This window comes from Moschus berezovskii, chromosome 4 (genome assembly GCF_049115385.1).
Source record: "Moschus berezovskii isolate FMDL1 chromosome 4, NW_MosBer_1.0, whole genome shotgun sequence".
Lineage (NCBI taxonomy): Eukaryota > Metazoa > Chordata > Mammalia > Artiodactyla > Moschidae > Moschus > Moschus berezovskii.
The window spans coordinates 52219214-52233626 of NC_142463.1; the positions used below are offsets into that span (position 1 = coordinate 52219214).

The 14413-nt window shown below is 37.1% G+C and overlaps 1 protein-coding gene across 1 annotated transcript in view; it reads right to left on the bottom strand.

The window, feature by feature from the left end:
* Positions 1-317: 317 nt before the first annotated feature.
* Positions 318-14413, bottom strand: part of SLC44A5 (solute carrier family 44 member 5) — a 115612-nt gene continuing 101516 nt past the window's right edge. The window contains exons 15-20 of the mRNA XM_055401397.2: positions 11394-11497; positions 9809-9882; positions 9133-9203; positions 8928-9016; positions 7139-7223; positions 318-424 (exon numbers count right to left, since the gene is read on the bottom strand). Of these exons, the coding sequence (XP_055257372.2) occupies positions 318-424; positions 7139-7223; positions 8928-9016; positions 9133-9203; positions 9809-9882; positions 11394-11497 (530 nt within the window). The remainder of the gene's footprint in view (positions 425-7138; positions 7224-8927; positions 9017-9132; positions 9204-9808; positions 9883-11393; positions 11498-14413) is intronic.

Below are 14413 nucleotides of genomic sequence, written 5' to 3' on the forward strand. Positions count from 1 at the left end.
TCATTTTCAATCTAATATTTAAAACAATATTAACATATTCACTAGCATTTTCAAAACATCCAAGCCATTCTCTTTAAAAATGAATTACCAAACAGAAGATCTTAGTATAAAAAATGTTCCGTGTTATTAACAATTCCCTTGCGACTTCTGATGGCTTCACATATTACAGTATAAGCTTTGGTATAAAACATGCAAATCAAAGCCAACAAGGTCGTGAAGACAGGGTTCCACACACAGAGCACTTATGAGAGAAGTGCAGCGCAGACAGGAGATGAGCGAAAGGTGACACTGCTGCAGGATGACCCGAGTTTGCACTTCTACTGCTTCTTGGTTTCTACATTTCGCTTGTTCATAATCTTCATCAGAGACTGACTCATGTAATAGGGTTTTTCAGCAGAACCATCGTTTCTTTCTAAATCTTCCACTAGGAGGAAGAATGGCACAGGGTAAATATCAAAGCACAACTGTAAGAGAAGTAACACCGCCATCTGCTGTATATTTGCTTTACAGCAGTTCAGAATGTTATTTTAAAAAACAGCATAGGTTGGCATCAAGGTTACTGTAAACATAACTATGAGAAAACAATCAGCCCTTGTTATATCAGTAAGATACTATCTCATTCTGTGTACCAGGTCTGATTCTGCCAATAGCACCTGCCTCTCAGCTGCATGATTGAGGAAACAAGTTTTCTCTTCTTTTAGAGAGCAAAAGTAATTATACAAAAATCAAGAGATATATGAGGAATTTCTAAATTCACCTCCACATTCCTAAAAAGTATTATGTATTGAATTTTCCTTCTAACTTACTTTATTAATTCAAAATTGCTTATGTGTTTCAAGCAACAATTTAAGCAGTCTAGTTTTCTAAAAAGATTTGTAAATTTTCAGTATATTTCAAATCTTTGAACCGTAAATTTTGAGACATATTGCTCCATTTTCTCCATTTTTTCACTGTTATTTAATTTCTTTCTAAGTGGCTTCCAAATTTTTCTCACAACACCCATTTTTCTCTAATTTCAATTACACAGAGGTAATTAATGAAAAGTATTTTTCTAACTAGATTAAGCACATAATATGGGTTAAAGCTTCTCTACTTAGAGATTTCTAATTATTAAAAAATTATTAAGAAATACTGAACCAAACAACATTCATTTTCCTATGATTTTGCACCCAAGGGTTATATTCTTATAGTCAAGTTTAGAATGTATCTCCATACTGTTCAATGAATACTTTTACTGTGGCGAGTCTTCTGGTCTAATCAGCAGTTTTAATGTTAAGCATTTAATACATGGGTCCCGAACCAACAATCTAAAAATAGAAGTTATGATTGCTGGCAATCTCCAAATGAATCTCTTTTGTCTTTCATAATTTTCTAATTCCTAGAGTAGCCAAGAATATAAGACGAAAATAAGCAACTAATTTCCCACACATTGATTTATATTTTATTTAAGTGATTTCCCAACTTTTACGTGCACCAGAATCACTAGAGAACTTTTTAATAATTCACAAACTGCCCCACACCAAAATACTTACATCAGAGTCTGTTGGGGTGGGGAGCACAGGTAGCAATAATTATAACAAATTCTCAGAGTGATTCTGATACATATACAGAAAATTAAAAATTGTTTTGTTTCATCATTATGAATTTTTCATCTACTCCTAAAAGGGGACTTATTCCTTATAATTTTCAACACTTAAGATAGAGGTAACTATTTGACAAGATTTTTGTTGTGAATCTTGTATTATTTCTTTTTAATTTTTAATTGGAGTATAGCCAATTAACAATGTTGTGATAGTTTCATGTACACAGATGAGGGACTCAGCCATACATATACATGTATCCATTCTCCCCAAACTCCCCTCTCATCCAGGTATATCATTGAATAAAATAACAACTATCTAGAAATATAGGTTATCACTCTTCTCTGTATTATACTTTAAGGAGCATGAGAGTAAAGAAGGCTTTTGCCAAAATATGAAACCAAATGATGCTTTTGATTACAATCGTCTCAAGAAAGTAAGCCAAGAATAAGATGGGAGCCATATAAGACCAATATTTTGAAACTCTCCCCTATTCACTGGCTTCTTGCTATTAAGCTGGTAGGAAGTCAGTGACCCCACACTTGAGGGTCGTTAAATAAATTACTAGTCACGTTAATTTATAACACAATTATACCTTTCTGACTCTCTACTTGGATTATATCCATATCATGCTCCTTTCTGACTCTCTACTTGGATTATATCCATATCATGCTCCTTTTTGTCAAGACATAAATAATCCTTATATACAAACAGTGTAAAAGCTAAAAGGACACTGTTGACCCAGTACTCCTTTGGGGTACATTTTCACACTGTTCGCCATATCTTATGCTCTTGTACACAGGAGATGGATAGACAAGGTATGTGGGTGTCTGATTCATGCTTTGCTCCGCCACGCAAAAGACTAAGGCATGGCTGCCAGAGCCTGGTTTGTTAGTCTGGTCAGCAGAGGTGGAAGAATAACTCCCTCCTGAATCCTTCAGAAAGAGATATCCTAATCCACGGTATGCCCCTTGTAAAGGTACCAGTTGAGGTACCTATGGAGGGCTAATGTTTCCTTAGGGTAAAATCTGAAGTCTTACTTTTCTCTTTTTTCACTGAAAGTTAAGCTAATATTAAACCTTTTATGGAACAAACCCACATGATCTCTTTAATATAGAAAAACAGGCATGCTCATAAAAGATTTAATCACTCTTCTGAAACATATCCATACCCATTTCCTATATGGTGGCCATAAAGATTCATCTCTATTTGGGTTATAGACAAAGGGTACGAGTTATGTGGCCATCTCAGTTCTGCTCAGAATATTTTCATGGTGGCCTCAGGTTCATATTATTAAAAATGATATTCCAGAACTCAGATTCAACTTTAATTTCATGACAACAAAATGGCCTATGAAGGTTCCATGGTAATTTTTACCTAGTTATGCTTTCTGTGGAACCTGTATAACCTTACCATCTATATGTTCATTACGGTCTTGAATCACTTACTGAAATATACTTCCCAGGGAACCATTAATATAAGTTTAATTACAGTTTAGGATGTTGTCCACTTGCTTGAACAGTATAAATATAACCATAGCACCACATTTACAAATTTAGTACCATATGCTGGTTAACTATAAATCAACCTGTTTATGGCTAATTGATTATACATTTATAGTGCTTTCAAAAATTTCCTGAATATCTTTTACAAATATACATTTGTAAAAAGAAATGTTGTCAAAGTGCTGCAATGGAAAACAGCATGCCAAGTTATAAAAGTTTGGAAACACTTTCAGCTATAGACTTTAAGAAAACATGTGACATTTACACCTTGCTTTTCAGTTGGAACCACAATCTATAAAGTATCCTAGTTCACAGAGGCTACTGTCATCAACTGCCTGATACTTCAGATAGTATCAGGTTCTTGCTTTTTAGGAATAGGTACTGAAATTTCGCATTACTTAAAAGCATCATTTTCCAATACAAATGACCTAATTTACAAAACTTCTACTTAAAAGTGAATGGCACTGTTTGGAGCTTTTCTACTTTTGCTGCTTCTGGGGAACTAGTTGCTTCTTGTTCAGAATTCCGTGCAGGGTAGGGGTTATGAAGTAGGGTTTTTCTGTTGATCCATCATTTCTTTCCAGATCTTCACCTGTATATGCAGCAGCCAAAGCAGGCAAAAGCAGCAAGCAGCAGCAGTATAATTATATGCATTTTTAGAATTTGGAGAATGGAACAGGGAAAAACCAGAGAAAGCAGTGTTAGAAAGTCAAATATAAGACAAATTAGTGCAGTTAAGTAGCCAATGCTAGTCAAAGTTAGAAGCTTCAACTTCTGTCAGGAAGCACTAAAACTTTGTAAACCCCACCCACTCCCAAAGAGGTTTATTTTGATAGTTTAAAGGTTAATAAGATCTTTTATGTCCTTTCAAAGGTGTTATCTTTAAATTCTGCAACTGTTCAGTTCATAAAGGTAAACTGCCCTATCCTCCGAGATGAAGCTGAATAAAAAGTGTGGCATGATACATGTAGAGAATAATTGAATTTCAGAGTTCAGAGTTGCTCTTAATGGTAATTCACACCCTAATGTTACAGATGAAGGAACTGAGACCCAGGGATGTGAAATGATTCTCCTAAAGTTGAAAACTCTGGGGCAATCAGGATAAGGTGAGGACTCAGTTTCTAGACACCTACTTCAGATCTCATGCTGCTAAAAGGTGCCCTGTCCTAAATCCTTGCAGTTTGTCTCAGATTACATTCAAAAGCTAATACAATGTCTTATGACTTTTGTTATACATGAGTTTATATTCCTGCTATAGTAAGATGATGGGTTTTCACTGAGCACACATCTGCTGGGTGGTTGGGGGAAAGGATCAGAATGATGCTGAGAAGCAAGGAGAAGTTTACATAGAATTAAATTTCTTGCAGATACATATAATTCACAACTGATAATATCTCAATGAATATATAAATGCAACTTGATTCTGTTTTTACTAGTATATTAAAATATGATATTATTTTTAGCCTTTATTTATTATGAAATAAAGGATCGTTCCGTTCGTTCCGTTCCGTCGCTCAGTCGTGTCCGACTCTTTGCGACCCCGTGGACTGTAGCCTACCAGGCTTCTCCGTCCATGGGATTCTCCAGGCAAGAATACTGGAGTGGGTTACCGTTTCCTTCTCCAGGGGATCTTCCCGACCCAGGGATCGAACCGGGGTCTCCCGCATTGGAGGCAGACGCTTTAACCTCTGAGCCACCAGGGAAGCCCCATGAAATAAAGGATAAGATATATAAAACCATATAGCATAATCACTTAGAATATATCTAAGTTATTTTTCACCATACTCTCTTAGGAATGGTTGGATTATTGACTTATCAGATGTTTACAGTGGACTTCACAGTGACTTTCCTCAGCTACAAAATGAAAAGCTAAGGAGGAAGCATCACAGATGCTGAACATTTTTGTTCTTTTTTCCTTAATCATATTTCTATATCACGTATTATATGTTTATATCATTATTACTTTTGAGGAATGGGTCAGAACTACAGTATCAAGCACATAATAATGATAATAATCATCTACAAGTATTGTTTTCTCCTATCTGGGGATCAGAATTCTCATTTCTTTGTAATGTTGAAAGGATGCTATGTTTCTATAAAGTAGAGTATTTGCAAGTGGTTCGCATTTTTAAACATACCAGTTTTCTGGCAATCAAGATAATAGGTATAATGAGGTATGCAGAAAAAAAAATAACAAAGGTACAGTTCCACACAATCAGAATTTGGTTTGGAATATCATTTAAGGAGAATATTTTCCAAAGTTAGATGTTGCCCAAAGTAACAGCTGGAGAGGGAAGAGAAACACAACTTAGTTTCTCTTGTTCTTTATTATCAATGACAAGAATATAAAAAAAAAATGTTCACATTCAACCCACGATGTTTTGAACAGACTGAAATTATACCTGATTTTTAAGAACTTGACAATATAGATGAGTGGAATATAGTAATATAGATGAGTGCAAAACATTTCTTCATTCTCAAATTTAGAATCCATTGTCAAAATTAAAATCCACAAGACTTGCCAAAGCTTCCAAAGACTGGAAACTGGTAGGTTCTAGACTTTTCCTGGGATACATTTTGAGAAAACTTTTCAGTTATAAAAATGGGGAAGATCCCAGTGGGCTCTCCCAGTGTGACTCCCATAATTAGCATTTGAGATGAAAGATCTCTGAATATTTGAAAGCTCTGTCTCTTCTGTGTCTTAAGCTACCTTATTCCCATGTTCCTTCTTCCATCTCATACCTGAGCTGAAGTTTGTTCATATGGTATTTTGTAGATGGCTTTTCCTGACAAACCACTGGGGTGCTAGGAAAAGATTAAACATTCCAGTTCCATTTAGAGTCAAAGGAAGAGCTCACTTGTGCACAAAGTTATCCTGACTTCTTTTTCCAGTTATTGAAAATTGATTTGTAAATGTTCAGAAAGGAAAAAGAGATCCAACCATTTTCTAGAAGATTTTTTTCCTTCAATATAACTCCCTATGAAATATATATACATATATGTGTGTATGTGTGTGTATGTGTTTGTGTGGTTAGTTGCTCAGTTGTGTCCGACTCCTTACAACATCATGTCCCGCACTGCAGGTGGTACACACACACACACACACACACACACACTCTCTCTCTCTCCTCTCCTGACCCCAGCACACACACACACATACTATCTCCTCTCCTGACCCCAACATGCAGTTGGTGCTATGAGTTATACCAAGAAACCCACTAAACTGTTCATTTTATACAGGTAGATCACTCAGTAATGCCCTGTAATAGAATGTTTTCTCTGCTCCTCTTAAGAACAATGTGCCAGAGAAATAATCTCTCAGAGGATACTAGCTGTATTGGCTAACAAGCTCTGTTCTTTCATCTGTTGACCTTACTTTATCTAGGCTGAAGGTGACAACAGATCAAGCTCCTGATAGGCACTAGATTCCCTAGGGCTTTTAAGATGGGGTACTAATAGAAAACATACCCGTTCTGTGTATGTGAGTAGCACATGCTCCATAGAGGCACAGTGCAGAAGTCAGTGATGAAAGCCCTAATGAAATATTTTAACGATAAGCATCAGAGTTCATCTAAACATTTCCAAGACATGCCTTTCTATTAATCCTATCTATCTGTCATTGTGTTACCTAGTGTGAATTGGCTCTATGTATCTTTGAAATCGTTGCCAGCTTGGCTTTATCAGAAACTATAATGGCTCTCCTCAAGAGTTCCCAAAGCCCAGCCTCAAAGCCCAGTTAAGTCTTCAGTTGTTAACGAAGCATAACAGAAGCCAATCATTACTTTAAATTTGAAAATATTTTTAGAAATTAAAAAATAATTTCATGCTAACACCATGCCATGGTGCCTGACTCTCCTGTGCTTTGCAAGTATCATCTCTCAGCTGTTAAGTTTTAAAAAGAATCTAGTAGACAATGTCTCTTTCCAAATAAACACTGTTTTGCAGTTGCAGCCAGGTCATAGCAAATCCACAGCCAGCTAAAAACATGGGTGTAAACCTTTTCATCTTTTGTTTATCTACCGAAGATGGAAAACACATATACTGAAAACTTACAGAAGCAGATGAAAATTGTTTCAATACACATTGCATAGACGCTGAAGAATCCATGTGCAACTATATAAGATCCAACGATCACTGTCTGTAAATGAGTAGAGAAAAGAATGAAGATGTCGTAAATTTGTCCAAAAGAACAATAGCGGAGTTTTAAATGAAATCATGATAAGCAAGCTTTGAAGTAATCTTTGATGGAAAAAATTTCAATATAGAAATGTAAGATTCAATGGTAATGTTTTTGAGTGTATTTGAACTGATATTTAAACAAAATGTACTAGATTTTCTGCCAATTTTCACTATCCCTAATGCCTACCAAAAGCATCCCAGATCTAGGATCCTGCATACTGAGGCAGTAAAGCACAGTTTTTTGTTTTGTTTCATTTTTTCATGGAATAATCCTATTGTTTTTAAAATATTCATTTAGTTTTGGCTGTGCTATGTCTTCATTGCTGCATGTGGGCTTTCTCTAGTTGTGGCAAGTGGGGGCTACTCTCTAGCTGTAGTGGGGCTTCTCACTGGGGTGGCTTCTCTTCTTGCAGAGTACAGGTTTTAGGTGCACAAGCTTCCATAGTTGTGGCTCACGGGCTTGGTTGCCCCATGACATGTGGAATCTTTCCAGATCAGGGATTGAACCCGTGTCTCCTGCATTGGCAGGTAGATTTTTTTTTTTTTTACCACTGAGCTCCCAGGGAGGCTGAACAAGTAGACTCAACTACTGGACCACCGGGGAAGTCCAGAGCATAGGAGTTAAGAGCACACACTGCCTAGGTTTAATCACAGCTCAGGCACTCACTCAACAAGTCACTTAATCTCTCTGTGCTTCCTATGGAAGATTGTTGGTGCGGAAGCAGAGAATGTAACAGTGGTGTTTATGACGCATGGATTGAGTGAGTTATTAATAATATACTGTTAAAGATCCCACAGGGTTCCCTCCAGGTCCTTTCCTGTTGCCACATCTATCTCCCAGTTGTTGGGAATGTAGGCAGGCAGCTGATGACTCAGCTGTTTTGCTCCATAGGACTTGCTTTTGCAGGGAACTGCCTCACTCAAGGTTACACCGTCCTTCAGACGGCAACCCTTGGCCAATGGCTGTCTGATGCAGTATATGGAGGCCTAGCCCTCGTGTCAGATATTCCTATAATTACGTCTGAGGCTTCAACTGTAATTGCAGTATGGATCAGTTTCTTTTTTTGCCCAGCCCTGTCCTCCTCACTTCCTTTCCAGTGTATCTCCAGAGAGCACTTCATAATAAGCCCTCTGCTTGCAATCCTCTTTCTCAGGGGTTGCATCCAAGGAACCCAAGCTCCACAGCGGAATGAGGCTGGGCACAAAGTAAGACTAATCATGTTAGCTATCATTATTTTTCCTATTCCTTTTTGGTTTTTTATTTTGCCATCTCTCATAAATCAGAGTCAATATTACCCAGTGGCTATGGAATGAATTGTGTCCCCTCAAAATTCCTACGTGGAAACCTAATCCCCAGTGTGATGGCATCTGGGCATGGGGCTTTTGGGAGGCAATGAGGAAACAAGGATGGAGACCTCGTGAATGGTTAGTGCCCTTATAAGAGAAGATGAGAGAGGATCTCTTTTTCTACCCTGTTAGGATACAGCAAGAAGGTATGCCTTTGCAAATTAGGAAGGAAGCTCTGACTAGGGACTGAACCTGTGGGCACCTTGATCTTAGACTTCTTAGTCTTCAAAACTGTGAGAAATAACCCCCTGTTGTTTAAGCCACCCAGTCTATGGTATTTTTATTGTAGCAGCCCAAACTTACTATCAGCTCTTACCAGCAAAGGTACCCAGTAGTAATTTAAAGATGTTGGTCCTTCTATAATCACTGGGAGTCTTTTGGTGAAAAGTAGAAAGGCCAGGACACCTGGAGCAGAGGAATATAGCTTTTTGTCATAAAGAAGTTTTTCTAAGCACCTGTTAAATTATTTTAAAATCTTCATTGTTGTTGTTATTGTTACTATTATTACTACTACTACTTACCTATACAGCCAGCAACTAGAATCTTTCCCAGGATTAGTACAAAGTCCGTCACTCTATCCATAACTGCAATTCTGAGAATCAGAAAAAAATGTATAATTTTGTGTTAACTTAGATGTGTTACTAGAAATTTATGAAAGTAAATAATCCATGAATTAATTTTGATGTGTCTTTGCTGAAATCTTACTTAGCACTTATTAAATGGAAGAAATGAAGGAACCCAGGCATGAAATTCTGACTTATTTATAAGAAAGTAAACAGAAAATGGTATTATAGGACTGTCAGGTGCTATTGGTGATGTCGGCCTCTCTCACTCTAATTTGAGGACTATAGACACCCTGCATCCTGAGGATGGCTGCACTGGTTCTCTGATTTTGTTCACTCAGACTCTGTAGATTTTGGAAGGAAAGAAAAGTCAGAAAATTGATGATAATGTTTGTGTGGGAATTTCTTGAGCATTGGGTATAATAAAGATGAGTAAGTGCCAGTGGGTATAAAGGTATAGATGGATGATGGGAACAACGATTAAAAGACATACAAAGAAATTAAAAGTGTGAAGGAGAAGATTTAAATATTTTAAAATAAAAAGATTCATGTCTAATAAAACCACCAACATGTGGAGTATAAATGCTCAAGATTCACCAAACCATCCACTGCAATGCTCAACCTGCTTACTTACTTTAAAATATTTCTCATCAGCAGATTGAAAGCATCTCTTGCTGACTTGCAGAAGTTTTTGCCATATATTGCCATCTGAGGAAGACAGTTGATATTATTCTGATAACTTAACAAGACCAACAGACAATCCAATGACAGGAACATTAATTAATTCTGTGTCACCCATACAGTTACTGTCATTCATCTTTCCAACCTTTGGGCTCATGCAAGGCTTGGGAACCATGTATCCTCAACTCTGCACAACTCTCAGAGTCATTGACAATAAGGTATATTTCAGTTGCTATTTTCCCTTAATTCCACGGGAAATACACAACTTTAAACAGAGGTTCAGTTCAGTTGCTCAGTTGTTTCCAACTCTTTGCAATCCCATGAACCGCAGCACGCCCGGCCTCCCTGTCCATCACCAACTCCTGGAGTCCATCCAAACTCATGTCCATCGAGCTGGTGATGCCCTCCAGCCATCTCATTCTCTGTCGTCCCCTTCTCCTCCTGCCCTCAATCCTTCCCAGCATCAGGGTCTTTTCAAATGAGTCAGCTCTTCTCATCAGGTGGCCAAAGTAAACAGAGGTAGATCTTCTCAAATCCCAGGTCACAGCTTGTCTTTGAAGGGTTTTGGCTATGATGTATTGCTGAATAGGTTAAATGTTGTAGCATTCACATTAAAAATTACTCTCAGGAAACCCTGTGCCTTCCAATACAAACTTGCTTTATTGATTAAGAGGCTCAATAAAATAGTCTCACTGGAGTTATATAAATGACTCTTTGAATATCCATAACTATTTGAATCACACCATCAGACCCTATATCACTGTGATAATCAAGTGTTAATAAGGTTGTAGTTGTTAAATTTTAGAACGATATTTTTGGATCCCCTATTTTTAAAAAAAATCTGTTTAGAAGCCTCCATATTCCTATTGGAAATAAGTAACAAACTCAGTTACATTATCAATTCCCACACATTTCAAAATAAGAATTATAGAAAGAAAAATCCTTCCTTAAAAATGTGTAAATCCCAGAATTAGAAAAATATTTTCTTTTCATTGTGAAGTCTAGACTAATTAAGCTTCCCTTCCATGAAAGTATGTCAAAGACAAATAATATTATTTTCAATCTAGCACATTTTTATATTTCTAAGGGAAATAATGGGCTTCCCAGGTGGTACAGTGGTAAAGAATCTGCCTACCAATGCAGGAGATACAGGTTTGATCTCTGGGTCAAGAAGATCCCCTGGAGGAGGAAATGGCAACTAACTCCAGTATTCTTGACTGGAGTATTCCATGGACAGAGGAGCCTGGAGGGCTACAGTCCATGGGTTGCAAAGAGTCAGACATGACTGAGGATACACACACACAAGGGAAATAATATTTTCCCTCTCCATAAAGGTATTGAAGGTAATAATGAAGTACAGTTAAGTTACTATCTCAGCTAGGAAAGCATAGCCCTGAATCATGCACTGGATTCACAAATTCTTGTATCAACATGGTGATAAATTCAACTGCTTGATGTACAACTGCTTTTGAGATGGAAATGTAGACATGGGGTTCAGGTTTGCAAAGAAGTTTAGTAAATAAAAATAATCTACTTACCATAACATAGGCATTTCTGTTCAAAAACTTTACTGCTTTTTCCAAACACCAGAAACAGCATCTCAGGCAGCATTTTAGGAATTTAGAAATGTTGCTCTGGGCCTCTATGAGAAGGAGATATTTAAACCTATTAATGATTTGTAGACTCTATAAATAAAAATAAATAATAGTAAAATTTTAAATGGGCTTTTCAATTTAACTGTAGTAAAATATATATAAAATTTACCATTTTAACCATTTTTAAGTGTACAACTCAGTAGCATTAAGTACATTCACAGTATTGTGAAACTGCCATCACTATCAATTTCCAGAACTTTTCATCATCTCATAGAAACTCTGTACCCATTGAAACAATAATTCTTCATTCTCCCCTCATCCAAGTCCCTGGTAACCTCTATCATACTTCTTGTCTGTATGAATTTGCCTCTTCTGGATACCTTATACAAGTGGAATCTTACAATATTTGACCTTTTGTGTCTTGCTTATTTCATTTAACATTAAGTTATGAGGATCCATCTATTACATTTATTTTTAGAGCTGATTAATATTTTGTTGTACATATGTATGTGTGTACATGTGTATATATATACACACACAAACAATTTTGTTTTTTCTTTTATCTGTTAATGGAAATTTGGGTTGTTTCTATCTTTTGGCTATTGTGAATAATGCTGCTATGAATGTTGGTGCCCACGTATTTATTTGAGTCCCTGCTTTCAACCCTTTTGAGTATATATCTAGAAGTGGAAATGCTGGATCATATGGCAATCATATTTTTAACTTTTCAAAGAATCACCATACTGTTTTCCACAGTGGCAATATAATTTTACATTCCTACCAGCAATACACAGGTGTTCTAATTTATTCTCAACCTACCAACATATTATTTTTCATTTCTTGATAGTAGCCGTTCTATTGGGTATGAAATGGTAGCTAATTATGTTTTTGATTTGCATTTCCACAATGACTAATATTGAGCGTCCTTTCATATATTTATTTACTACTTATATACTTTCTTCAAAGCGATATCTATGCAAATCATTTGTAGGAGGGACAAAGATGGTAATGAGGAGGCTCCTGAACTTCCCTCCTCCCACAGATGCACTGAATGTATAGCTCCACTTGGAGCAATTTCCTCTGAGAGAAATCCAGAAACAAGCTGAGTGACTCCTTCAAATCAGGCAACTAAAAAACCTAACAGTGAAATTGTAGGAAAGGCTGAGACACAGTCACCGTAAACCCTACGCCTGGCACAATGCCATACAACCAGGACCATACCCCCAACTCTCAGCTTCTCCCTGAGGAGTAAAGGGTTTGAGCAGCACATCAAGGATTCCAGCTTTCAAGATTCCCACCCACGAGACAGACCCCCAAAACATTTAGCTCTGAAGCCAAAGGGGCTTATGCCCACAAGTTCTATGGGACTATAAAAAACAACTACAGCAATCACAGAGACTAGCAAAGAGAGAGCAAGCAAAAATGCCCATCTTCCAGTCTTTTCCTGGGAAGGGACTGAGTGCATACTTTATAACACCCTGCCTAAAAGTTGAATTTCTAATTTGCACATTCTAGATCTACCTGTGGTCCTACAAGGAGCTAGGGGGAGCAGGTCACCAACTTCTCTTTGGAAGGAGCTTGTAAACATGCCTGGTGACCCAGCTTTGTGTAGCTCTAGATAGGGCTTGTACTTATGAGTCTCACAGGACCGTAGAAAACAAGGAATCAGTTTTTAAATGGTTAAGGCGTGCCCTACCACCACTTAGCACTGCCATGATTATATATCCTGGCTGAGTGCTGGGGAAGCAGGCAAAAACTTCCCTCCTAGTTTCTCCCTGAAAGGGGCTTAACTACGTACTTTTCCAGCTGATGTCTGAGGGTTTAGTTTCTAATCAGCCTTGTCTAGTTCTGACTGTGACCCTTCCCTTTGGGACACTGACAGGTCGAGTTACACTTTCAACGACTAAGAGCTACTTAACTATGATGGCTAGGACAATCACAAAGATTTGAGAGAATAAGAAGCTTGGGCTGGGCTGATTAATGAAGCTCATCTCCTACATGAGACTAGTCTGCCAAATTGGGAAAGATGGCTGCTTTATCTAATGCACAGAAACAAATACAGAGAGTCGAGGAAAAAAATGAAGAAACAAAGGAACATGTTGCAAATAAACAAACAAGATATATTTCTCAAACTGGCATTTATGAAACAGAGATCACTGACTTACCCAATACAGAATTCAAAATAATGATCGTAAAGATGCTTACCATGGTCAGGGAGCAATGCATGGATAAAATGAGAATTTCAATAAAAAGAAAATTTCTAAAAAATAGAATTTATAGAGCTAAAAATTACAATAATTGGACTGAAAAATTAAAGGAATTCAACAGCAGACTAGATCTAGTGAAAGAAAGGATCAATGAATTCAAAGACAACACAGTGGGGTTTATCCAGTTAGAGAAGGCATAAAGTTATAACAGACTAATGTGACACCATCAAGCAGACCATTTTATATATTACAGAGGTCCCAAAGGGAGAAGAGAGAACAAAAAGGGGCAGAAAACATATACAAAGAAATAATGACTGAAAATTTCCCGAGCCTGGAGAAACAGACATCCAGATCCAGAAAGTTCAAAAAATACCAATCTAAAGAGATCCACATTGAATCACATAAAGTTAATTTTGAAAAGTCAAGTCAGGTAAAGGCAGCAAGAAAGAAGGAACTTCTTATATACAAGGAAATCCCCATAAGAATATAAGCATATTTTTCAGCAGAAACTTTGCAGGCCAGAATGAAGTAGAATAATATATTAAAAGTGTTGAAAGGAAAATCTGCCAACCAAGAAACTATCTGTGTGGCAAAGTTATCCTTCAATATTGAAGGAGAGGTAAGAGTTTTCCAGACAAACAAAAGGTAAGAGTTCATCACCAGTAGACCAGCCTTACAAGAAATACTAAAGGGAGTTCTTTAAGCTGAAACAAAAGGATGCTAATTAGTAACATGAAAATATATGAAAGCATAAAA